The following is a 25,186-nucleotide window of genomic DNA, read 5'->3' as shown; positions in this document are numbered from 1 at the left end:
CTGCCAGTGGGCAGCAGATCAGAAATGGAGATTCAGTGCTCCAAAGTTATGTAGTGATGCTAAATAATGAACCAGCAATTAAGCAAGAATGTTTTATCTGCAGTGTAGTCTGTGCAACTCAGAACATCAATTTTCAGTCTGTTATCCATGAGTAGATTAGATTACATTATATTAGTTTAAATTGAGAACTGTTGCTTTGTGTTAGCCCTGGGCATGACTTTAATGTTAAAAACCACCTTTATTAAAGTTAGTAAGTTTAAACCCAAAAAAACTGTGCCAGACGTAAGATCCTCATGTAGGCATGATGCTGATTCCAGAGTTTAGACAAAAGAGCTTATTGTCTATGTATCCAGGATTTAGAAAAAGATTTTCTTCTGGTTGGCAAGCTTGCTTCAAAGTCCTGCTAATGCTAACTCTGGCTTCACTGTGTTCTATCACAGTCTAGTGGCCTGGGATTTGTAAAGCTGTGCCTATGAGATTGCTGATTACACTGGGAAGAGAAGGCAGTCCAAAGCTAGCTGGAATAGCGTCTGCTGTCATTTGGGAATTTGCTTTATTAAGGCATCCGGCTTACTCCCTTGGTTGTTGACGCTGAACAGAAATTGAGAATAGGTCTCTAAGCTAATTTATTGTCTGTCCTTGAAACCGGATGTTTATTCTGGTTTGGAATAGAGAGTTTCCTATCTGTGTCTACAAGTTTTTCTTCTTTTTTTCGCAGCTGATGCCAATCTCTGCTGCTCTGTGCAGGCTTCCACCCTGTCCGTCTGTGTCCTTCACCTCTCTGGCCCAAGTGTCAGCTCCTGTAGGTCTGTATTTCTCTTTCTCTCAGAAAGAGCTGAGTAACCTTCTTCCACAAAGGTGTCAGACCAGGGAAGGACAAACTGCTCTCTTTGTCCACCTCATCCTGCCAGAATAGCAGCTTCTGATTGATAGTGATATTGCCAAGTATGAAAGGAGCAGCTCTTCCACAGGAGCTGTGAAATCCCATGGCTGTAAGGGACTTCATAATGGACTGAAATGAGCTGATGGCCACCGCCACAGGATACATGACAGTAATTTGCTTCTAGTTTTTCCATTCCTCTTCTGCAACTAGTTGCTATGGACATCCTTCTGATTCTGAGAACACAGCAGGTATTTGGAAACATCATCCTGATGTCCTGGAAAATGCCTCATTAATCCAGCCAGCCATTTTTAGGCCTTTTCTTGCAATACTGAACTCAAGCATTGCACTTACCTGGTTGTAATTGCTAATTTTCTTTCTTGGTTGCTGCATGATTTTAGCAGCTGATGCTTCATAAATTACCAGAGGTAGGGATGAGCAGAAATCTGAGATCCTGGTAACATGTCAGGCTAGATGAAGCCTCGCTTGCTTGTCATAGTGATTCTCATGGTATTGGTCTTTAGCCCTAGAGAAGCATTTCTTTTCCTGTTGTTTGAGAACAGGTCTCAGACCTTAGAGCAGTGTAAATTTCAGAGCTCCTCTGCTGAGCTAATCCCTCATTGCATTGTTTTGGAGCTGTTAAATGATGATAATTCTGGATGCCTAATGCATTTTGTTTGAGGATTTCTAAACCTTTTCCTGGCAGACTCAGAGACACTGGTTGATGAGGGGAGTGGTTTTGGGGAAGCAAAGGGATTGGAAGGCAGAAGACGCTATTTCTCTTTTGTGTGCAGTGGTGCCATGAAAAGCAAGAGCTGGAAAGGGTGAGAGAGTGATTGTTCTTATCCCCCTCTGCACCTGCCAGGCTTTCACATTTGAAGAGTGTGATGCAGAAGCAGAGCTCCATCTGCTGATGTTCCCTTTCATGTGAGATAGCTCCCCAAAGAAGGGGGTCTCACATAAATGGCTTTGCTGACTTGTGTTTCTGCATATATGTGATATCATATCTGTGGAAATGTTGTTAACTATGGCACAGAAAAGAAAAAGTGAGAAATCTAATCAGTTCCAGGGCTGGAGAAAGTAAGCATCCCTTTTAGTTGTATGCAGGTCATGATTTCTAAGCAAGGTTTAGCATCTTCACAAAACTTGGACCAAGATCACTTCAGACATTACCCCAAAATGAAGCTTGGTTTTTCTTCATGTTGAGCTTGGATGGCAGAGGGAACAAGATCAGACTATGTGGTGTTGGCTGGTAAGAAGGGAAATTTCAAGGTCTGTCCACGCAGGCATAGGTATTTTTTTCTGTCTGAAAGACTTCTGATACTCAGCTGAGGGGAAAAAGTTGCTCTTCTGTTTTGGTTTGAAGTAGTATCTAGGGAAGAGGAAAGCAGTGCTGGCAGCAGCTTCATTTGCTTTGAGCATTATGCTTGTGTATTCCCTGGAGAGCTCATTAATTTTTAAGACTGTGGCAGCAATAGGCTAAATGGATACAGTAGTGATACCCTGATGGTTTGAGATGGTACATTCATCCTTTTGGGATAGGCAGTTCTGCTTCCTGCAGAGATTCTGTGGCACCCCAAGATCACTGGGTCAGTCTAACCTGAGAAGGCAGCTGTTTAGCAAATGGAAGATGCCATGTGGTATAGTAATGGAAACAAGAAAACTGTTCTTTTTAGAGCATTGTCTGCTCTCTGAATCCTCTTAAGATTCATTTACCCTGTTACTAAACTCCACCTGTTTGTAGAAAAGGGGTTTATGTAAGAAGGTCAGGCTCTAGCCTGATGGTTTATGCTAGGGATACAGTAGAGTGTGAAAGACAAGGTTCTGAGTTACATTGATTTCCCCTCAGTAATGGCTAGTCAGGATGAGTGTTGATTGTTGACTTACAGGGTCTTAATGTTGTAAATGGATAAGCTTTTCACACCTGGTTATGTTAAAGGTGGTCATGTTTCAGGTACATGTATGTACCTGTATGTACATGGCTCAACGTCCAATTACGTAACAAAATCAAGTAAAATTAATGGCCTACTGTGGGAAGTTGTATATTAGACAGAGTGGGAAGCTCCTGAGTCCTAACCTAGGAACTGAGTTGTTGCACCCAACTTCCTTTCTTAGAAAGACACAGCAGACTGCTGCTGCCTTCTGAGGCACAGCCGGGCTCTGGGAGAAACTTGTGGCTTTTTAAAATGTGTAGGTGCTTTAGAGGGGCAGTAATCAGTGCTGGGCTGCAATAAACAAGCAGGGGAGGTTGTGGCATGGCCCTGGAGCCTCAGTACCTGATTTTTGTCGCCTGTTACACAGCCACAGTGCACGGGGCAGGATAAAATGGGGAACCTTGTATGTCCCACTTTTGGGGCTGGAATTCACGAGTGGGACAGCTCTGCCTGCAGCCGAGGCCTGAGGCACTCTGCAGGCAGTTCTTGGGTACAGATGCACAGCTGTGAAGGTACCAGGAGTATTCAAGGATACAGGACATTTAGAGACCCTTAAGACAGTGAAGAATGGAGGCAGTCAACTGATGGACCTCCATTTGGTACTGAAAGCACTTAGTGGCTTTACTTTGAGTTTACCTTACTTTTAACCCTTTTTACTTGAGTTTATCCTTACTTTTAACCCTCCTGGCCTTACTTGAGTACTGAGATGATTTAATGCAGATTTGGATGGTGATGAAGTGCCTCTGTCTGCCCTGTCCATTCTCTTAATGATGTCTAATGCTGCTTCCTCTCTGCACTATTGCAATCCATTTCCAAGAACTGGAAGTCAGAAGCAGTCTGTTCCAGCTGATGGGGCTGGAAACTGTGGGGGCTCCAAATTAGATGCTATATAGCTTCTAGTTAAAAAAGCAATGCCAAGATACCGTGAAATACTCCTCACATAAACATCAAAGGGAGAGTAATACTCCATCTAATGCAAATTATATTCAGTGTGTAAAGCTCTTATATGTACTGTATATTTCATCATGTTTGCAAGTTTATAGTGCTTATCTTCTGGGCCCTGCACTGCAAACATCCTTGACCCTGTGATGGAAGAAAGATCAAGCTCTTTAATGCAAGAATAACAGAGGAATTATAGATGGACGGTGATCCAGACCACAGAAACAGCTTCATGCTTTGAGACTCATGCATGTAAATGTGTACTCAGACACTGGGGATCCCTCATTCTTTGGGGAGATGCTAGCAACTCATGTCCCACTGAGATTAGACCCAGGGGCACTTACTACCTGCAGGATTCAGCCTTAAATACCTGCCAAAATATTTTCTGCCTTTGGAACTTGTAATCAAAACCATTGACTTCTTTTTTTTTCTTTTTTTTTTTTTTTGTGGGGGGGGGGGAGGGGTGTTTAAATTTTAATTTGTGTTTTATTTTTAAAATTAAAAATGCTTTTTTTTTTTTCTTTTTTTTTTTTTTTGGGGGTGGGAGGGGTGTTTAAATTTAAATTTGTGTTTTATTTTTAAAATTAAATCACAAAATCTAATCCACTGTGACACTAACACTTCCCCCCACCTCTCTCCCAGAATCTCTCTTCCTGGACTGGAACCCTGTACATAATTTTTCAGTAAGTTTCAGGTTTGTTTTGCTAACATGTGAGGGATTTAAAACCTATATGCTGGCAAAACTTTAACTAGCCTATTGCAAATGTGTCACTATTCATTAAGGACTCTCTAGGGTGCAGTATGTTCCTTAGTGGATTGGCTTCCTGGAAATTTAATCGCAGTTTGTGAATTGGCATCCAATTTTGGTTTTAGTCTATCTCCTGCTACTATAGAAAGCAATTTTGATTCTGATAATTTGAGATATTCTGTTTTGCTTTGCTTTACTTTCATGTTGTACTTTAGGCAGGAGGATGAGTCAGCTGGTGCGATCTTTGAGAAATAGTACAAAGAAAGATTTCTTTGAGTCCACTTACTCTTCTAGAAATCAAGAAAGACATTTATGCCCAGCCATTGTAACCAGTTGTGTTGCTATCTTACCCGTTGGTGAAGCTCAGTTAAGTTAAGGAAAGGCACCTGAGACTTGTGTGTAATTCTAGCTTTATTTCTTGCCAATAATTTTATAGGAGTTGAGATAAGAACTACAGGGTGCTATGGGATTTACTTAGTACCTGGTACATCTGAAGGGAGATTATTTTGCTTCATCACATTAAAGTGTTGAATTGTTTTTATTGTGGAATGCTACAATATTCTGCAGTACTTACACAATGTCCATACAGCATGTTTGTGCAATAACTTTCTAAATAAGTTAATGTTATGTGTGGGCATAGTCATTCTGGAATAGTAGTTCTTTAAATACTCATCCTTTTATACTGTGGCATAACTTGTGGCTGTAGACAAAGTCATAAATGTTACATAGTTTTGAGGAGTTTTGGGGAGCTCCAGCTGTAAGACCCAAAGTAGCCTGTGTAGCAGAAATTATTTGGTGTTGAACTGCTTAGAGAAAATATCATCTTTTATAAGATCAACCCCCCCTTAAAAATTACCATTACCATTGTGTTTTTAGCTTGTTTCTTGTAGAATACTTTCCAGCCCCTCTGCTCTTTGTTACTTCTGTGACCTGTACTCTGGCTCACCAGGAAGCACACAGGCAGGCATACACCTCTGAATCAGCTAAGCATTTCATGACCAGGGCTGCACCACTCAGATTGAGATTCATGTGGGTGAGAAGTGGCATTATATCAGTGGCTAACTTATGGATACAGAAAGGGGAAAGTTCTGGCTGTGCAGAGAAGTGGATGCAGAACTGAGTAAAACTGGTAAAATGGTGACAGGCCATGCAGCTGGACAATATCTCCAGTTTTCATATCAAATTTCTCTGATGGAGCTGCAGTCTGCATCACAAGTGTCAGTGCTAATGGCCAGAACATGTTTGCTCTCTCTGTAGCCTCTTAGAAAGATGACCTTGAACGATTGTGTGGATTTTGCTGGGGTTGTAAGACTGGTCTCAAAACTAACTCTGTAGGTCTGGTATTCTTAATACTTTTAGGAGACCTAGGCAGAGGAATGTAGTAATTTCGATATATGCTGTTGAGCTTTGTGAAATGCAGTGTGGGAATTGTCCTTACTGCATGAAGACTCAGAACTAAGGAAGCTATTGTGACCACTTGTCGTGGCAGGCTCTGTAGCAGAGTTTTTGTTTGTTATGTGGGAGGCTTAGGTTTCATCAGTGGAGAATTTAATTTCCCCTTTTCACTGAGGTTGGGTTTTTACAGAACTGTAACTCTGTGTATCTTGCAGAATCTGCATGAGAGCAGAGCTGATTTGTGTTGAGACAGATCTCCCACACGGCTGTGAAAACAAGTGCACAAATTCAGAGTAGCTGGGTGTAAATCTGAAGTAACTGTCATGGAGATTGATGTTCTCTCTAGGAGTTAATCTAGATTTACATCAGGGAAACTGTGACCAGAATCTCCCAGGATTCATCTTCACTAGACTTTAGTAGCTCGCTAAATTAATTGCTAATTAACTTGAGATGGTTGATTATTGTGGATGCTTCCCACATATTTCTTCTTACTGTCATCAAATTTAAAGACAGAGCTCCACTAGATCAGACCAGATCTTACCTGTTCTGAACTCCTGCTTGTCAAAAGCTGTTCCCTTCAGTGAGATATGAATGCTGAGCAGACGTTACACCAAGGAAGTAGCTGCAGTACGCTGCAGTCCTGGGAATCTAAACTTGTGCACACCTGGGTGGAAACCAGTGGGGACATGGCAGCCCATATTACTGAAGGCAGTTAGAATAAGCAAAGGGTTTAGAGAGATCCTACAAGGTAGTCCCAGATTACCCTTAAGGCTGGCCTTGCCAGTTTCCACAGTGGAGTGGAACAGTGTGAGACTTGTCCTTGATGTAAGTGCAGTAGTCAGAGTGAAGTGGTTTCAGCACTGAGATATCCAAGCACTGGCATGAGCTACCTCCACTTGAAACACTTCTTCCCTTGCATGTCAGTTATCAGATGCTCTGGTGCTTTGTTAATGCTATACAAAGGAAGTTGTAACGTGAAGTATCTCATGGTAAAATACCAGTTTACAGTATTCAAGGACATTGAGAGGGAAATGGCCAGAGCTGTTCCTTCAAAGTCTGACAACATTGAGGCACCCTTACTCTTCAGATTTCACTATCAATATGACAGTAATAAAGCACACCTTTCTTCTATGTGTTTTGTTATGGCTCAAATGGAATTGGGATCCTAAAAGGATGGGATGTCTGATCCTGCTGTAGTCTGGGCAATGAAGTTTTAAGACAGCCTTACTCAAAAACTAAATTTGGGTTCTGTTCTAGGCCCTCCAGAACAGAGGCAGAGCAGGACAGTTAAAGCAAACCAGCTTGAGAACCTCTCATGCCCTAGCACATTGTGAAAAGATCTGTTCCAGGGCTGAAAGCAAAACTAAATTAGGCCTCTATTCAATAAAAAGTCCTTATTCTTAAATAAACATGTTGTTAGGTCCCAACAGGGAATGTGTCTAAACAGCATACATTTAAAAGTTGCCCTTTCCTTTACAAACATGCTTAAGAACCTCCCAGTCCTTGGGCTTCACTTTGAACTGGTTTGCCTCCCAGCAGCCTGCAGCTTGAGCTGGGAGGGCCTGGTCATGCTGCCTGATGAACCTGCAGTGAAGATGTAAGGATACAATACATGGGTGATCATCTTCCCTGCCTGCATGCCAAAGCGAAGGCACAGTGCCAAGCAGATCTGCGCATTAGATGACTAACAGCTCCCACACTGCCAGTGTAGGCAGGGAATATGCAATGCAGCCGCATATGTGTCTCAGAACCACACTGGGGGCTTTTTATTCTTAATGTTTGGTTTTGTTTTTAAATAGGAGTTCAGATCTTTGAGCAGGATGTTTATCTCTATGCACAGAAAACAATATTGGTCATAGCTTTTAATATATGATCAAGATTTTAGAACGACCAGCTGATATATCTGTTGTGAGTGACATCAGAATTTCAAGTAACTGCTATAAATGCTCTCTAGGATGGCTGTGCATATCATGTGTAATTTTCTGAGTTTACCTTTTAGTGGCTAGAAAATAGCTTTTTAAAGAAAGTGAGATTTTTTTTTTTCCCAGTGGGAATATTGTTTTAAAGTTTTGTATTTAATGTTTGGGTTCCTATTTAATTTTTTATTCATATTTTTGCCCTGATTGAATTTTGATCACTCTTTTTTGGGTAAAATTGGTGGGAGGTGTTCATAAAAATCATTATGCTGCAACAAAGGAGTTGAATTTCATTTGGTACTTGCTTAGGCTTAGTTTTACAATGTACATGTGGATGTACAATGAGCTGAACCTCCAGGGAAGTCCTGTAAATCCCTGCAAGCACAGTACAGTTCACCTTAATATTTAATCTAGCAGTGAGCTTCCTCTGAAGAGGATCCCCTTTTCTTTCCCCCAGTGATGGCTAATCCATGCCTCACCCAATTAATTCATTTTCTGTCCGTTCTGAAAGCTGAAGTAGCCTTGTTGCTGCATAGATAAAAAAGATAGGGGGATAGGATGCAGTAGAGGAAACTGAACAGGATGAAACAGCAGTGAAAGGTTAGGTCATGCTAAATGCAACACAAAGTGAACCTCAAGTGTTGATGGTTTGGATGGTGGACTCATACAAATTCCTCAGGAAATATTAAGGACCCTCTGAGCTAAGAGCTCTACAACCACAGAATGGTGGGCAGTTTCTTGAACTGAATCTGGAAAAAATGGAGAAGCAGGAAATCCAAGACAGACTCTCAAATCACTGAGATGCAGAGCTCTGGCCTCACAACCAGATGATCCAGTGTTCAGTGAACAAACCTCTCTCATTGCCAGAGTTAGGGCTTCTTCAAGTTTATCATGCTTTTTACTGACATCTCATAAGGATACAGTATTGTGGAAAGCAGACTTACAGAGTACAGGTAGAGAAGAGCTGAAGTCCTCAGATGTTTTCCATGACATGCTTTCATTGACAGTGACAGAATCTGTCACTATCTATTTAGCACTGAGTAACGATCTGATAAGAAACTAATTTTTGAGTTTAAGAAGGAACAAAGCCCTATTTCCCTTACAGAACTATTCAGTAGCCTGTGCAATGTGGATTGGTCTCTATTTACTCTATTTTAAATGCCTGCTTCTTCTTTCTTGATCTCTAAGTTGGCATCCTGATCCCTCATCCCTCTTATGTTGGTTTTCCCAGTAGAAATTGCTCTTATGTGGACTAGCAGTTAGAAGGGGTTGTGTAGAATGACTGGGATGGCAGTCCTCAGATAGTCTGCATTATATAAGCTGTGCTTTCCACCCAGGTGGTTAATTAAACTTGGTCTTCAGATCCCAAGACGGAAACCACTTATGTGCACACTTCATTTTAATAATGTTTTTCTGTTCCTCTGCCCCAAGAGTCTTAGCCCTATCTTCTGATTTGTCCATTCTCAAGAGAGAGAAAAGGGAATGTAAGGACAAAAGGAGAGTGTGTAGCTCTCTGTAGTCTCATTTTGGGCAAATAGTCTTGTCTGGGGGTTGTAGATTAAGAGAGGGAACATCTTACAACATCGCTACGGATTGTCTGAATGATGTGTCCTTTGAAATAGGTGCTATATCATTCCCAAAGAGGGAAAAAGTTAACAGTAGCAATAAACTATTTTATCATTCTGTGTTCCATCCTCTGCAATTGCATTACTGTTCTGTGATGATGGTCCTGCAATTTAACCTGCTTTATAACCCTGTCAGTGCCAGGATATGTATACAGATAATTGTGTGTACGATTTTTACTTACACCTTGGTAGACCATGTCATTGTTTTCAGCAAAAATTAACTTGGTATCTTAAAAACTTGGGATTTCCCTCAAACACAGCACAAGCTAAAGTCACTCTTGGTTCATGTAGTCTGAATGTGCTTCTGGGTATTTGCTACCAGGAGTTTTGGCAATTGCTTTTCAGTCCTCTGTGACACATCGTCTAGGGGTTTCCAGCTCAAAATCAGGTGCCGAAATCTTCTCTTAACTTGGAGCCTGATTTTGCTAGCACTTTTACACATGAGTGAGTGCTCCTGTGGCTGGTTGTAGCTGCTGGTGTCATAATAACAAAGGACACACCAGAGTTTCAAAAGGAAGGTCATGCAGTTGTATTGCTTTTATTGTTTAATGTGAGTTGCTTTCTGTGATACTACTTGGTCTTGAAGGTTTTCCTTGTAGTGAAGGGCAGATGGAATGATGTCTTCTACAACAGTGTATAGTAGGTGTAAAATGCTGCCAGATCTCAGCAGTGTTTTCACATCAGTTTTCCACTGATAATACCTGCAAGGTGTAAGTTAATTGGAAATAAGCCTTTATTCCTGCCTTGCTTTAGTGGTATTTTCCTTTGATCATTCACAAGCTGTTGGAGAGACAGAAATACAGAACATATTAGGCAATAGATAGGTATTTCTTTCACCAGTGTAAAACTACACCTGTTCTTAAATTAAATGATGGGGAAAGAGGAAGCAGAGGAGGAATGCTTGAGTTTGGAGGCATTATAAATTATTAATAATAATTTATAATATTAATAAGACTTAAGTGTGGAGTCTGGCAAGGCACCTGCACTGAATGCAGAACACAACAGCAGAATATAGTTAAGGAAGAGGCAACTCTCTCTTTATTGAAGAGTGTAGAGCTTCAACATTATTTTTTATTCATTTGGCCTCTCTGGAAATGTTGTGATACCAAGTTCTTTGTACACAGTGTGCAAAGAAAACAGTTTTATACCAGTATTTGAATATTGTAGTGAACTGCAGGCACTAAGGGAGGTCAAAGAAAGCATTTGGGGCTACTGTCATTGTAAACAGCCCTGTGCTAAAAACTAGGTGTGATCGGGTTACCTTGTGTCAGCTGAACCACGGTAACTAAATGCAAACATTCTTACTCCACTTTTTCAAAAGCACAAACCACTTCTGGTTTGAATTTTAGCTCTTGTCTTCTGCTTGCATTGGACTGAGGGCATGCAGAGTTAATTACGTTTCCACTTAGCAGAAGTAATAACCTTTGCTTGCTGGGGCAACCTGTTCTGGTACCAGAGCCCTTCGTGTCAAGACAAGAAGTGCTGTGTAGAAAGGTATAACATCCTTTATTAGATCACTAATAAGGGGCAGTTTAGGGATGTAATTTGGCCTTCAGTAGTGAGCCAAAAGACAGAAAGTCCCTTATGGACTCCAGTTACTCCTTGGTTCTGCACCTCATGGCAGTTCTGCTGGAGGGACATGAGTGTATTGCAAAGCCTTTCTCAGGAGTTGTGGCACACAACTGGCAATATGTCATTGATAAGTTTGAGGGGCAGAGAGGATGCTGATGGTGGACTCAGAACTGTCCACACCATCTTTTCTTGGGGCTTTTAAGTTGTTTTTAGTAACACCTGCTCTGTAAAAGAAGGTTGGCTTCCTTTGGGACTTGCCTGCAAGACATCTTTTCTGGTTTGAGCCTGGACAGAAGAAATCACATCAGAAAACTAATTGAACAAAAACTTCCAGCTGAAAGTAATCAGTTGTCATATTTCCCTGGGAAGGAAGGAAAGGTGTTTCTAAGTGGCCATAAAAGTATAAATACCATCTGTATGATGTCTTCTTATTTTTTTCTGGTTTTAGGAAGAACTTTTGGATTATGTTTAGAGACATACTGGGTACACAGACAGTTATTCTTATTATTGGACTTACATACTATGTTTGTATTACTACAAGTGAAAGACACAGCAAGTATCCAGGCCTTTACAGTCAGTTTCATCCCTTTACAATCCCTTGTCCTGGTGAGCAGAGGATAGCTTAGTCTATATTGAATCAGGTGATTTTTTGAGGAATGCCTCACACATTACTCTGCTGTTTTGCTTTTACCTAGATGCTGTTTTCATGTATGCTGCTGTCTTCTAAGGATGTGACTTAGTTTCAAATATGTCCTTCCTTAACATACAAATGTGCTGCTCTATATGCAGTGAGCACCTTGTGTCTCGTGTCAGAGATAAAGTCTGCATATCTAATAATACTGGATTTATTAGCCTGTTCAGAACCAGAAAGATAAATTTCTAGGCAAAGGATTTCAACACTACCTCTGTAGGAGAGGACACTTTCAGAATTTAGCCCTTTAAACTCATGCTCTTAGGAGACTTCTTGATTTGGTTTGTGAGGTACGTGTACTGGCATCATTATAAGGAGTTTTGTTTGTCTCTGTGGACTTTGGAAGAGTCTGAATGAAATTACCTGATGTTCACAGTGCAAGGTTCTTTAGAAGTAGTTGACAAATCACATAAGCTTCGAAGGCACAGCACCTTATAATCTGGACAAAAAAGGCATCTCTGGCCTCTCCTTTAGCTGAATGTGTGAAGGAGAAAAAAGTCCTTGCAGTTTGTTAGGGGTAAATTTCTTTTCACCTGCCTGCATGACCCTCTTTGCCCACGTTTTTGCCATGCTTTTAGTGGCATGTTGGGCACATGGTCTCTGAGGTTATGGACTGTTCCCAAATTATGTGTTCAGTTAGCCCCACTGTGTGATAGGTAGGACACATTCAACAGTCCTTCACAAATAAGAGTTTTTGTCTTGTATTCAGACCTTTAAGCCCTCTTGGAGATTTTAATGAAATGGGGAATTATGGTTTCAGCTGAAGGCTTTTTTTCATATGGTGCAGATAGCTCCTAAGGGAGCTTAGTTTATGGATTGCCTCCTTTTCCTTAAATATTAAAACATTTTATGGTGCATACCCTTTGGTTCTGGTAGATTGCAGTTCCTTTATGCAGGCAATAAGCAAAAGCATGTTCATCAATAATGATATGGCAATATACTTGATCTCCTTTCCATGTTTCACTTCACCCCACACATTAGTGGGTTGACTCTTTCTTTATGGATGAGCAGCTCGTCACGTCTTTTAGAATTTATTGTCAAGAAGAATTGTGTGTAAAAGCCCTAAATGGTTCTTAGACATCTGATAGTGTTAAAGCTTAGATTTTTCCTTTATTTTGCAGGACTCTAGTGCATGAAGGACGTAAATGATAATCCCAGAGGACCATCTGTCCTGGAGCAGGCATTGGAACCAAGTTACTATGTGACTGAAAGGACTGAGTGCAAGTCAGATGGTAAGTAAGACAAGGAAGATGAGAGTTATCATGCTGTCACTTCAGTACAGATAAAAAACACTGCCATACACTCTTTCAGAACTTATCCTAATTTTCAGGTTTTAAGTGTTTTGCAAAGCCCAGTTAGCATGGAAGGTAGTTTTTGCTAGATCTTTTCATGGTGGAGTATATATTTTAACCTAGCTGTGGTTCTTACATCATTCAGAGTCCATTTTACCTCCACTGCCTACTTGATGTCTATGCAATTCTTTCTAGCTTCTGTTTCTAAGGAAGCCTAAAGGATTGAGCCATTGTCTCTTAAAAGCTTCTTAGGAAGTCCTTTTAAAACCAGTCCATAGCTGTTTCAAGCATTTTTTCTTCTTTCTTTATAATTGAATCATGGTAAACTGTAAATAAATTAGTTTTGTTTAATCATCAAGGAAGTGGGTGTTCTCAAGCCATTCTGGACTTGTTTCTAAACATATTCTGTCTCTTACAGGAAAGTGTTTCCTGTCTGCATAGTGAGGGTTTTGAATCTGCATCCAGTGTAGATAAACCTTTTTTGGTTTTATTGGTTGGTTACTTGATTTATTTACTGGTTGTAGTTAGTGCTGCACTTGGACTGGCCTTTGGTACCTCCTTGCAGACTGATGCAGTTTCTGGTTGTTTTTATGCTGGAGGAACCAATGCATCTGGCATTGGTGGGCCCTTGGTATCAACTCCCCACTGCAAAGAAGACTCAGCTTGTGCAAAGAGGATGCTGAAAACCTGTATTAGGAGATGTTTGAAGGACAAAAGCATGTTCTCCATGCAAATAAGCTGTGAGGGAATGAGTTCTTTCTGTATAATTTACTGCTAAAAAACCCTTTTTGAACTGTAATCTTATTTATGTAAGAATCCTGAAAAACTTCAGATAACTTAGAGGTATTTTTCCTGGGCATTCCCATCTTCTTTACAAATTAGATATAAGGGGTCCGATTTGGAGAACTGAAAATCAATGCCTGCCACTCATTTGATGGCAGAAAGGAGGTGCTGTCTTTTCCGTAAGTTCAGAGAGTCATGTTAGTGTTACACATTTTGGTGCTTTTACAAAGTTGTCCAGATCATTTGAGGCCAGGGTTAAACGAAGGCCGTGAAACATCAGTGAGGTGGTGGGTTTTTTATTGAGATGATAAGTAATTGTGCAAAATAATTGCGAGTCTCATTATGTTAGGACGTGTACAAACATACAGTAAATGACACACATTTTGCCTCAAGCACTTATTCTTGATAGCATAAGTAAAAGCATGATAATTTGTTACATGACACTTACAGACTATATTAATTTCAAAGCAAGACATGAGCATCATTCTGCAGCTATACAAAATAGTGAATTCAGAAAACACTTCACTGTGCTTATCAAATTTATCCCCTTACTGAAATTTGTAGTAAAATGTAGTTAAAAGTATGGAGTTAAGATAAATTTGTTCCATCCACCAACACAGAAACCACACCCCCTCTGTTTTTAGCTGGATAGCTAAAAAAAAAAAAAATATGTGCTATAAATCCAGTATTATGATTCTTAGGGCTACTTAGTATGTTCAGAGCTCTTTCATCTTTCACTTTCTATTTCCCATCCACCAATATGACTGCTTTTAGGGAGAAATGTGTGACTAGTTTTGGTAGAATAACACTATTTATTTATTTTTTATTATTTTTTCCCCTAGTGGTTTATTAAGGGTCTTCACTTCCTCCCCTTGTGTCTTTGCTTAGGCTTTGACACTGCCCTTCTCTCATCTTGATGCCAAAATGCCCAGAGTTCATGAACCGATCCTGCAGGTTGTTCATAGAAAAGATCTTTAATCCAGCAGTGATTACTGGCTTACACTTTATATGTGGGCAATACAAAGGGAAGTTTTTCAAGCAGTTTTGTTTTTATTGCAGAATAAGGCGTGGGTAGTTCTGCCTTGCAGAAAAGCTTAGCCTGGAAAAACCTGGTGTGGGAGGGGAGAAAGAAAAGATTGACGATCATTTAACATGTGACATCAAAGTGGGATAGTTCCAGCAAAGAAACTGTGCTGAAACTTCCCAACTGAATGTGAGCTGAAGGTCATGCACTTCCTTTCATGTTAACTTGGTAGAGCCAGCATGGAAGCATTGCTAAAGTGCCATGGGAGGAATTCTGTATCTGGAGGCTACCCCAGGCAAGTGTTCTTGATGAAAAGTACCCTGGAAAGGCCTCAGTCTGAGGTGGCTGAGCAAGACTGCTTTTGGCACAAGAGGCAAAGGCACTTAGAAAGTATCAGTGATGCTAATTTCAGGAAAGGCTCAGGTGTATAAAATTCAAATCCATGTTTTTAATCTAATGGAAGATGCTCCAATGAATGTTTGAAGTAGAAATCATTCTCCAGGCATAGGACTGTAGACTGGCCCTTGTTTCAAATTTGGCAAAGAAAAGGGTATCATTCTGTTCAGCTGTCAGATACACAACAATAAACTTCAGTATTGCATAAAATACAATGCAGAATGTGGCCAAAGGTCTTCAATGTTGTAGTGCTTAAGTTGAGCAATCAATTACATTCATACAAAGAAAATGCTGTTTGCATTGCAGGGCGTAGGAGCTAATGAGAAACTTCTAAGGCATGGCTCTATTAGGGTAGGTTGGAGGGCAAATTAAAATTCTGAAAGATTCCTTTGGAAACTGTTAGAATACATTTATGCCAGCCAGTTAATACAGATGGTGAAACCATAAAATGATGGAGTAGATTGAAAAATGGTCATTTTAAGTAATCATAAGTCTACTTATTTCAGAATTGCTTAATGTTCACATGCTCACATCCAGCACAGTGCATGAAGCAAAAAACAGAGTAAGTGAAATGAAACTGGATGGTGTTTCTGGAGGCTTGAAAAGTTTTGCTGTAGCTGCACGACAGAGCCACGAGCTGCTCTTGTGCGGGTGGGAAACAGGATACTGATAAAAGAGGTCACATGAGTCTGTGGGGATGAGCAAAATTAACATGCTATTTCTGAAGGAGTGTGCACTTGGGTTGACAGTTTGAATTTGAAGCCTTTCAGTCAAATCTTTATTAAAGCAAGTTTATTCTGCAGTGTGTACACAAAACACTGTAGAAAATCAAACCAATAAATATCTTCATCTCTTAATGGCATTTCAGAATCAGATTATGAGGATGAGGCAGTTTGCAGTGCCAAGGTACACTACCTACAGGTCCGGGACCCTGATTTCAATAAAGAGTTAAATTAAAAATCAATCCATTCTTTTTGACAAGCATCTGTTTGGTAAATTATCATGTGCCAGTTTTTGTTCTATGGTCCTATTGATTTAGATAGTTCTATTGATTTAGAACAGTTTTGATACAGTTGCTTTCAGTATCATCATATCTTTATTAAGGTCTGGATAAGTTCTTAGGTTTTTGGGTTTTTTTTCTGTTAATCCTTCTAACACTTGATCCTTTCTCAAGCTAGACAGGTGGCAAGTTGACTTGATGTTCTTCATTCTCCTGTGTTCCACATAAAATTATCTTGCTTCACACTAAGTAAAGGTAATTGTTAAACTGGCATTTGCAATTTAAATTAAAGGCTTGACCCTTGATGGTGTCCCCTGATGTAGGCTTACTGCTCTGCCAGCTCCATTAGCCCAGCACAGCAGTCACAACATCAAGGATATCTTATTTTTGAATACCCAGGGTATTACTTTGTTATTCACACTGGGATTTCATACAGCATTTAAGGGAATTGATTATTTGCTTTCTGAAGATGTTCCAGTGAAAGCTGGAATTTTTTTATACCTTTCAGGCATACTGCATGAAAACACAACAGAATAATTTGCTGATATGTTCCTGGGTTTCAGTCTTCACATCTTAATACAAGAATACTTGAATTATGTACAGAGTGATGAGCATATACTGACAGAACATTAGGGCACACTTAATGTGGTAAGATCCAAGACCTCTAGCAGGCAGGCAGCTGTATTTCAAAGGTAGATCACAGAGTTTGGGGTTTTTAAAACAGTTTCTGTCCATCCCTATGGAGATTGGCATCCTAAATCCAAGGTGAAACTACATTCTACTGTGTCTCCACTGTTACACAGACAGCAAAATAGTATCTCTGGGCTGTCAATCCCCTCCTGGGATTATTCAAGGCTGTTCTGCCAATCCTCCTTTCATCATTGATATTAGGACAGTTCTCCCCTTGTTGCTCATGTCTCTGTGTGTAGGTCCTACCTTTTAAGCTTGTTCTTTGGCAATAGAGACTGTCACAGAATATACATTTGGCCATGTGTGCTTCGTTAGAGTGAGATCTGGGTGGCATCAACTTTTTGTTTTTGCTATCCTGTGTTCTGGTGAAGGAAATATGGGCATAGGGACCTGAGGAGAGCAACAGCAAACTCCAGTTACAGCCCTGCTCCAGATGGTCATGGGGCGAAGGACTGTGGTTGTAGTTTGTTCCTGCTGTGCAGTCAGATGTAGATGTGGCAGCCTGTGCATCATGACAGAAAAGAGGTGGGGCATGGGGGGATATTTCCTGAAGTTGCTTTGCTTGCCTTGGCATGTCTACCTGTAAAGCCATGTTCCACCCCTGTGAGAGCTGACAGAACTGAAGTTGTTAGTTGCTGGCCAGCACTGTAACTCTTCCCCATGTGGGACTTCCTCAGCTTTTGTGCAGGTGCAGATATCATAAACGTCACTTGCAGTGTAAGATTTGGAAGGCTGGGCTGTCCTCACACTGCCCAGTTTGTAGTATTTGATGTTCTCACAACTGTACCTGTATTTTCTTAATTGTGAGTGACAGCAGACACATTACTGTGCTGTATTCACAGACACAATTAAAAGAAAGCAAAAGCACATGGTAGGCAGCAATTTGAAAACCATGTCAGTCTCAATTTCAAAAACAACTGTAAGGTGTTCTCTCACTGTCAGTGTGAAGTGTAGTCCATATTTTTAAGCTGCTTTTGAAAATGAAACTTAGGCCTATCTTTTGAAGAACAATTATTGTTTCAGCAGAACTAGGGCTCTATCTAGGGGCATTGGAGCTTTTGAAAATTTTCCTAGACCTTTCAAAAATCTGGCCTCTTGATGCCCTAAGGCTCTTAGGCATGGGATACCCACTGTCATGTTTCCCACTAGAAAAATGAATCAAAATCAATGCCGGAGTTCTGCAGCTTTATGTCTGAAAATTTTCAGTAAGAGCTCACAGTTGTAATTTGGAAATGGCAATCACCAAAAAAGTTTAACCGTATTTTTTTTCTGTTTCAGAGTTTAGAGCAAGATATTTTAGAGGGGAGGGAGGGAAGACTCTCTGTCTTAATTTTGAGGTTATTTAATACCCAAGAGGAAGGAAGTTTTCAGTATGCTGTACTTCTTGCATATGCTACCTTGTTTGATTTGAGCTACTGCCAGATGCTGTTTTTAGTCTCTACTCAGTCCTTCTGTTCAGACTTTTCACACTCCTCCTCCTCCTGTGGGCTTCTGTTCTATGGCCTTGTATTTATCTTCTTTCCTCTCTTGTCAGATATTCTCTTTTCCATTATTCCCAAACATACACCTTCTTTTTACCATCTGTCTTTTATTTTCTCCTTTCTCTACTTGTTGTTGCAAGTCCCTTGTCTAGTGGTTTTTTAGGACCCAGTTTGATGCCACAGAACACGCATTTTTAAGTCAAAAATACTGAGGAGTATCCCTGCTTTAGGGATATGAGATCCAAAACAGTGCAGTATTTTGAATTGCACACATTGTTACATACTAAATTATATGCATGCCTCATGGGCAGTGGTTTGGTTTGGTGGACTAACAGATTAATTAATGGACAAACTAATATCATAGCTGAAATAAGCTGAAAATCAGCCTGGTAAAACAACTAGTCATTTTTGAGAGCAGAACTTTGCTGACGTGTCACATGGTCCATATGCAGCAGTTTTATAAACTTATTTTTTAAGCTTGTTCTTCAGCAACAGGGACTGTCACAGATCAGTTTGACACCCTTTGGAAATCTAATATTGTCACCATATCTCAAACCTCTACTGTTTCTCGAAATCATGGTTTCTTGACCTCTGCCTTACTAGTTTGTTGACTGAGGTTTCACGCTTCCTTTATGCCTGCTGGTGACATCACCACAGGGAAGTGCAAGAAGTTTCAACAAACAAAGTACTTCAGTAAGGATAGCATTAAGAGGTGAGCAGTTGTGGAGTGCCGACCTCAAGAATTAGGGGTTTTAATGGTGCAATGTTTTCTTCATTGTATCACTGTTCTGTCTTGGAAAAGAAATCCTGGGAACCTAAGACTTGCTTTGTTTTTGAAACTTAATCTCTTTCCACCTACATGTGGTCTCTGATCTTTAAGATCTGTGCCTTCTCTGCATCTTCACAAGGAAAACTGTAAAAGGAGAGAGGAGGGACTGCAAGGATTGACAAGTTAAAAACACTGATGGAGAGCAGGCCTTGGGTCGTGCTTGGCTGAAGCAGTCTCCCAACGCTGCTACCTGAGAAGAGTTGTCAAAGAAGAGGTGATCATGGTATGGTCTCACCCATTAGATTTGTTAGCTTTCCAACTGCAGTGTGTTGCACCAGGAGATTTGGTTGAATGCAATTAGGGAGTTCCCCGTGGTTCTTTCACCACAAAATGAACCTTCCAACTGAGATCTGGCTGTGTTGCTAAAAGGGAGTCATAGTCAAGCATGTTATTGAAAAATAGAACAGGAAAGGGAGTCTGCCTCTGTGAAGCTTCCTTTGGAGCATTTAGAGTGGAGCTGAGGAGCTTAAACTCTCAGTTTAAGTGGAGAAAGGAGAAATTCAGGCTCTCCATGAGAGGAACGTGGAGTTCTTCAACAGAAGAGTTGAGTAAATACTGACAGGTTTGACTCTTTTGCAGTACATTTTCACAACATCTGTCAAGCTTCCTTTAAAAATACTCAGCCAGCTCTGGCTTAACTGTGGATGTTTTTCACACTTCCCAGTGTATGGAATTGGCATTTTAATTTCACAAACAAATCTACCAGCTTATTAGATTCATCCACCTGCTCATGCAAATGTCAGTACACTAGGTTGAGTTTGTTCTCATGTGTTTTTCATTGCAGATTTTTGGTTGTCATTTAAGCTTTACAGAGTCTATTCTGCTCAGGTCCCCTGTTTTGCTGTATCCTATATAATTTCATCCTTGGGATTGCACCCACTGCTGCAGTATGTGGTAGCACTGGGTTGTTAGGCTGTTCTTCCCATGGGATGTGAATGCCTCTTCCCTGTAGGCTTGCTGTGTGCTGCACCCCATGCTGTGGCAGCAAGCTGCCTGGATATTACTATGTTGTGGTTCTTTGCACCTACCAAAGAGTTTAAAAGGTGTCCTTAATGACATGGATCTGCTATTGCTTTATTTTTAACTCAGCTGTTTAGCTCAAAGAATGTGTTATTTAAAAGAGCAATTTCACCTGAAAGTAAATGGCCAAATGAATTTTTTTTTTTTAGTCCCAACAATAGATGGCATTTGCTGTTGATGATTGCCATCATGGCACGCTTTAAGTGAGAACAAACATACTACCTCCCTCCAATACACACAAGGCTTTTTCCTAACAGATTTATTCATTAAGCATATGTTCAAAGACTACAGCTATTACGACTTTTAAATAGAACCATTTTTTCATTGCTTTTCATAGAAAAAATACTACAGTGTTGTGAAAAACCTGTTAATGTTCCAGATTCAATTAACTAATATATTCTATTCAAAGTCCTTTCTACTCAGGTTGTTTGACAATAGGAAAATAAATACTGTGTGTTGGAGACTGACCTTCAAATGACAGTCCAAAGCTGCTGCTTTGCCTGGTCTTTAGCAGTTTGAATGCCGTTACCTCCCCACTGGCAATGTCAAAAAGGTCTCTTACAGAAATTGAAGAGAACCTGGTTGGACCATAAGACTTGGTCCCAACGTCCTTGCACAGGCAACATTCCTGCTGAAACAGGTAAAAGTTTCATCTGATCAATTTTGCAGCTTTTTGATAAGAGGGATGGCACTCCTGAAAGACACTAAATGCCTTCCATTTTGTATGCCTTCTGTGGGAGACAAAGACAAATACAGACCTATTTTTCAGAATAGGTTATTTTTCTTTCTGTCAGGTTTGTGCAGGCGTTCTCAAAATGGCCCCTTTTAGCTTCCTGTGTGCTCACCAGTACTGATAGGTTCTGAATGTTCTTTGCCAGCACATTGAACACCCTGTGTTATTTTTCTGTACAGAAAAATGCTTTTGCAACAGCTCTAAGGTGAAGCTTCCTTTATTCTTGAGGTTTTTTTACATGCTACTAAAGTGCCACTCCTATTGGATGCACATATGGATTTAGGGATGCTATTGTCTGTTCAGCTGATAAGATCATTTCAAGATCTGTGGAGATGAAAGGATGAACTATGATGTTACAGTTATCCTTCAAAAATAGGATTTGATACTGCCCTGCTTACTCTTTTGTCTTCTGTGCCTCTGCTCAGCATATCTGAAATAGATCACAGGGCTTCTACCTGGGCCATGGATAAAAATGTTGCTGTTGCCCATTCTTTTTATGATCTTTCCAGCACAATTAATGCTATTGTGGTGATTTGACCTTTGCTGGAGGCCAGGCACCCACCAAAGGAACTCTGTTACCCCCCAACTCTGAAATGGATAAGGGAGAGAAAATATATCAAGTGGCTGATGAGTAAAAGGCTGGGGGAGATCGTTCCCCAGTTACTGTCATAGGCAAAACTCAGGGAAATTAGTTGAATTTATTGCCAATCAAAATCAGAGCAGGATAATGAGAAGTAAAACAACTCTTAAATAAAACACCTTCCTCCTACCCCTCCCTCCTTGGTCTTAACTTAATTCCTGATTCTCTATCTCCTCTCTTAGTGGTTCAGGGAGATGGAGAACGGGGATTATCATTCAGTTCATCACATGTTGTTTCTGCCTCTGCTTCCTCCTCAGGAAAAAGAGCTCTTCCCCTTCTCCAGCGTGTGGGCTCTCCCTCCCATGGAAGGTACTCCATTAACTTCTCTAGTGTGAGTCCTTCCCATGGGCTGCAGTCCTGCATGAACTGCTCCAGTGTGGGTTCCTGCTAGTGGCTGTGGTCCCTCAGGAACAGGCTGCTCCAGCATGGGCTCCTCTCTCCCTGGGTCTGCAGGTCCCCCTGCCAGGATCCTGCTCCAGCATGGGTTTACCATGGCATCACAACCTTCTCTTGGGCATCTACCTGCTCTGCCATGGGCTCCTCCAGAGGCTGCAGGTGGATCTCTGCTCCTCCATGGGCTGCAGGGGAATCCCAGCTCTGGCACCTCCTGCCCCTCCTGCACTGACCCGGCTGTCTGCAGGGCTATTCCTCTCACATAGTGTCACTCCGTTCTTCCATAGCCATTCCACATTTACTTCTGTGCCATAACTTTATTGTCCTTAAACACATTATCCCAGCAGCATTTCTACCATCTGATGTGCTTGGCCTTGGCCATCTGGCTGGCATTAGAACTGTCAGACATGGGGAAGCCTCTCAAAGAAGCCATCCTTGCAGCCCCCCCACACCCTGCTATCAAAACCTTCTACACAAACCCTTCAGGAAAGGACCAAACAGTTTTGTTGTATGTAATTGACATTGGGAGGTGAGAGGTGCAAACAAAAAAAAATTCTTTTAGTAGTATCTTGAAATAATGTGGAGGAAGGCAGAGGTGGGATGGTTTGGAAGTGCTGTACTGGTCTTTAGAAGCTAAGAATGAGATTTACAAGATTACTCAGTACTTTATTCTTCATATTGAAGTCAAGTGTGGGAGGAGACTTGGTATGAGGCGTTTGGCATCTGCTGTTAATGCAGATGAAGTGTTCTGGATAGCATAGCAGAAATACAGCTCTGTGGATGAAATCTTGCTTCTCATTGACACATACTGTCACCCACACTTAAGAAAGAGCATCCTAAGGGAAGCAATTGACTACTCAAATTCTGAAATATGTAATATACACAGCACGTTTCAACATGGAGACAAAACTGTGGGAAAACTAGGAGTCCGTAAGAATATGTTTGGTGCCTTTGTGGTGACCTGAATTATAAATGTTATGAAATCAGGAGCTTCTGAAAAAAAAGAAGTGTTCCAATCAAGACCTGACAAAACGATGGTTTTTAATAGTCCCTGTTTGTGTTGCATAGTTGAGGAGCTAAATTCCTATCTTTTCATCCTCAGGACACACTATGATGCCTTTTATACCTGAAGCATCAGGAGGTTTTAAGTGTGCTTCCTTGGCAGGTGTGCCTCCCACACATGCAGCATACCTGCCACCTGCTTCCATGCAACCTGAGATCATCATCATTTCTGCAGCATTTGCTGGAGTACTGAATGAAAATCCATAGGTTATCTGTGATCCCAGTCTGGAGGCAGAAGTAGAAATGCTCTACTTATGCATGACCCAAAATGGTGTTTGCTTGACAGCTTGGTGACCTGTTGATTAATGTCAGCTCTTGCTACAGTAACTCAGCATGAGGCTGTGTGATGTGAGGTGGAGTGGAGCCTGGGGATGCATGAGTCCATTGAGAGGTTTGTTTCTCTGGGATGTTTTGTAGAGTGACGCTCACGATTGCAGACAAGCGGCGCAAAATCCTCCCGGAAGAATTGCAAAGCTCATCACCAGCATGTGCTTTTTTCGTGTCACCTTCTCCAACAGAGAGCCGTAACAACTTGTGCATGTCTGCTTATCTATCTAGACAAAACATTGCTCAGTGCATGTTTCCTCCCTGGGAAGAGGATGAGAAGGCAAGCTGTTGCATCTTTTTAGTTTACTATTTAAGGCTGTGTATCCATGTTGATGAGCACAGTATAGGAGCCCAGATAGACTAGACCCAGGACTATTGCCACTTTCTACTTGCCTTGTTCACTTTTTGTGCTCCTACGTGGGTAGCTAGGGAGAAGGAGAGCTTGAAACTGTTACTCTTGTGACGTTTTTGCAATCTAAGCATGCCTGTAACATGAAGGGACTGCAGTTACAGAGGCAGCAGAGTACTGAACTGGAAACAATGATATTTAATTGTGCTGAGTTTCCATTAGGGCCCATAATGGTGTGGCCCTGAATGGAAATAGGGCTCTAATAGAGAGACACAATTGGTCCTGTCTGTGGATGTCCACACCCTTATCTCTACAAGTATTTTTCAAAGCTTAATTAGAGGGTCTGAGTGATATTGTTGCTTTCTGAGGCAGCCAAGCAGTGCTGCGAAAAAGCATAGCCTTTTTAAATGCATGGAAGAAAGCAAAATGCTTATACTTGGCATAATTCCCTTGGGGCATGTATCGGGTTTATGGCTGAAGATGATTGTTGAGACTGGTCTTGATATAATTTACTTTGCTCAGGAAAGAGAAGGTCTTTGAAATGAATGTGATAGTGGCTTTCCTAAAGGATTTTTTTGTGAAGGCTCCAGGGCATAAGGTTTGAGTCACTTAGTAAAGCAGGCTATCCCCAAATGAATGACATCAAAACACTCCCATTTGAACCTGGCAGGAAGCCAGCAAACCACCCCTGTGCTTCAAGGTGCAGACCTTCTCATTCACCAGAGCAGAAAGCAGATCTAATACCACAGAATACCAGGCCAGTCACTGCGGAGACATTAGAAACGCACAGTGGTATTAGCATAATGACTGTAGAAGTACTCTAGAATTTGTTAATTTAAGAAAAGAATTTTTTTTTTTTTTTTTTTTAACAATAGCAGTGTGGCAACACCAATTCAGATTATAGTGGTATAAATAGCAAATACTTTCAAAAGTGTGTGATACCAGAGTATGCTTGTTTCTTTTCACTGTCAGAGTCACTCTTTTATTGAAGAGGATGTTTGTCTGGTTCTTAAACTATTGCTATTCTTTGATTATGCATTCAGGCACACTTAAGTATATCCTGTAGTTAAAGTGTAAAGGCACAAAAATTATAATTAGGGTTTGAAAGGGGACAGTTGGTTGTCCTGTTTCAGAGACTTCAAGCCTGTACATTTCGCTCTGCATCGCTGCACCACTGACAGTTCTCCCTGCCTGTGCAAGGCTGATTCATGAGCAGTCTAAGCCTTTATCTCTTTAACTGTGGAATTACAGAGCTGCTTTGTGGGTTTCAATTTTCAGTGTTAAAGGGAGCTTGCAGCCTGGGATTAATTTGGGACAACCAACTCCACTGAAAGTCAACTTGTAGTCTGTTTACAAAAGCTCGAGGCAGCTCCAAAATTATCACCGGGTACTTGAAAATGTTCAGTGAAGAAAACAGTATAACAAAGAAATCTATTCTTTATTTTAGAAAAATGTAAATTGTATCCA

General features: G+C 40.8%; 1 protein-coding gene across 1 annotated transcript in view; it reads left to right on the top strand.

Moving 5' to 3' along the window:
- PTPN5 (protein tyrosine phosphatase non-receptor type 5) overlaps positions 1 to 25,186 on the top strand; it is a 78,310-nt gene that overhangs the window by 9,374 nt on the left and 43,750 nt on the right. Inside the window, exon 2 of the mRNA XM_041481079.1 lies at positions 12,822 to 12,932. Within this exon, the coding sequence (XP_041337013.1) occupies positions 12,833 to 12,932 (100 nt within the window). The 5' untranslated portion in view covers positions 12,822 to 12,832. The remainder of the gene's footprint in view (positions 1 to 12,821; positions 12,933 to 25,186) is intronic.

Source organism: Pyrgilauda ruficollis, unplaced genomic scaffold (genome assembly GCF_017590135.1).
Source record: "Pyrgilauda ruficollis isolate IOZ18807 unplaced genomic scaffold, ASM1759013v1 scaffold55, whole genome shotgun sequence".
Taxonomy (NCBI): domain Eukaryota; kingdom Metazoa; phylum Chordata; class Aves; order Passeriformes; family Passeridae; genus Pyrgilauda; species Pyrgilauda ruficollis.
The sequence above is the reverse complement of the archived record's forward strand: the minus strand, read 5'-3'. Positions and strand labels throughout refer to the sequence as shown.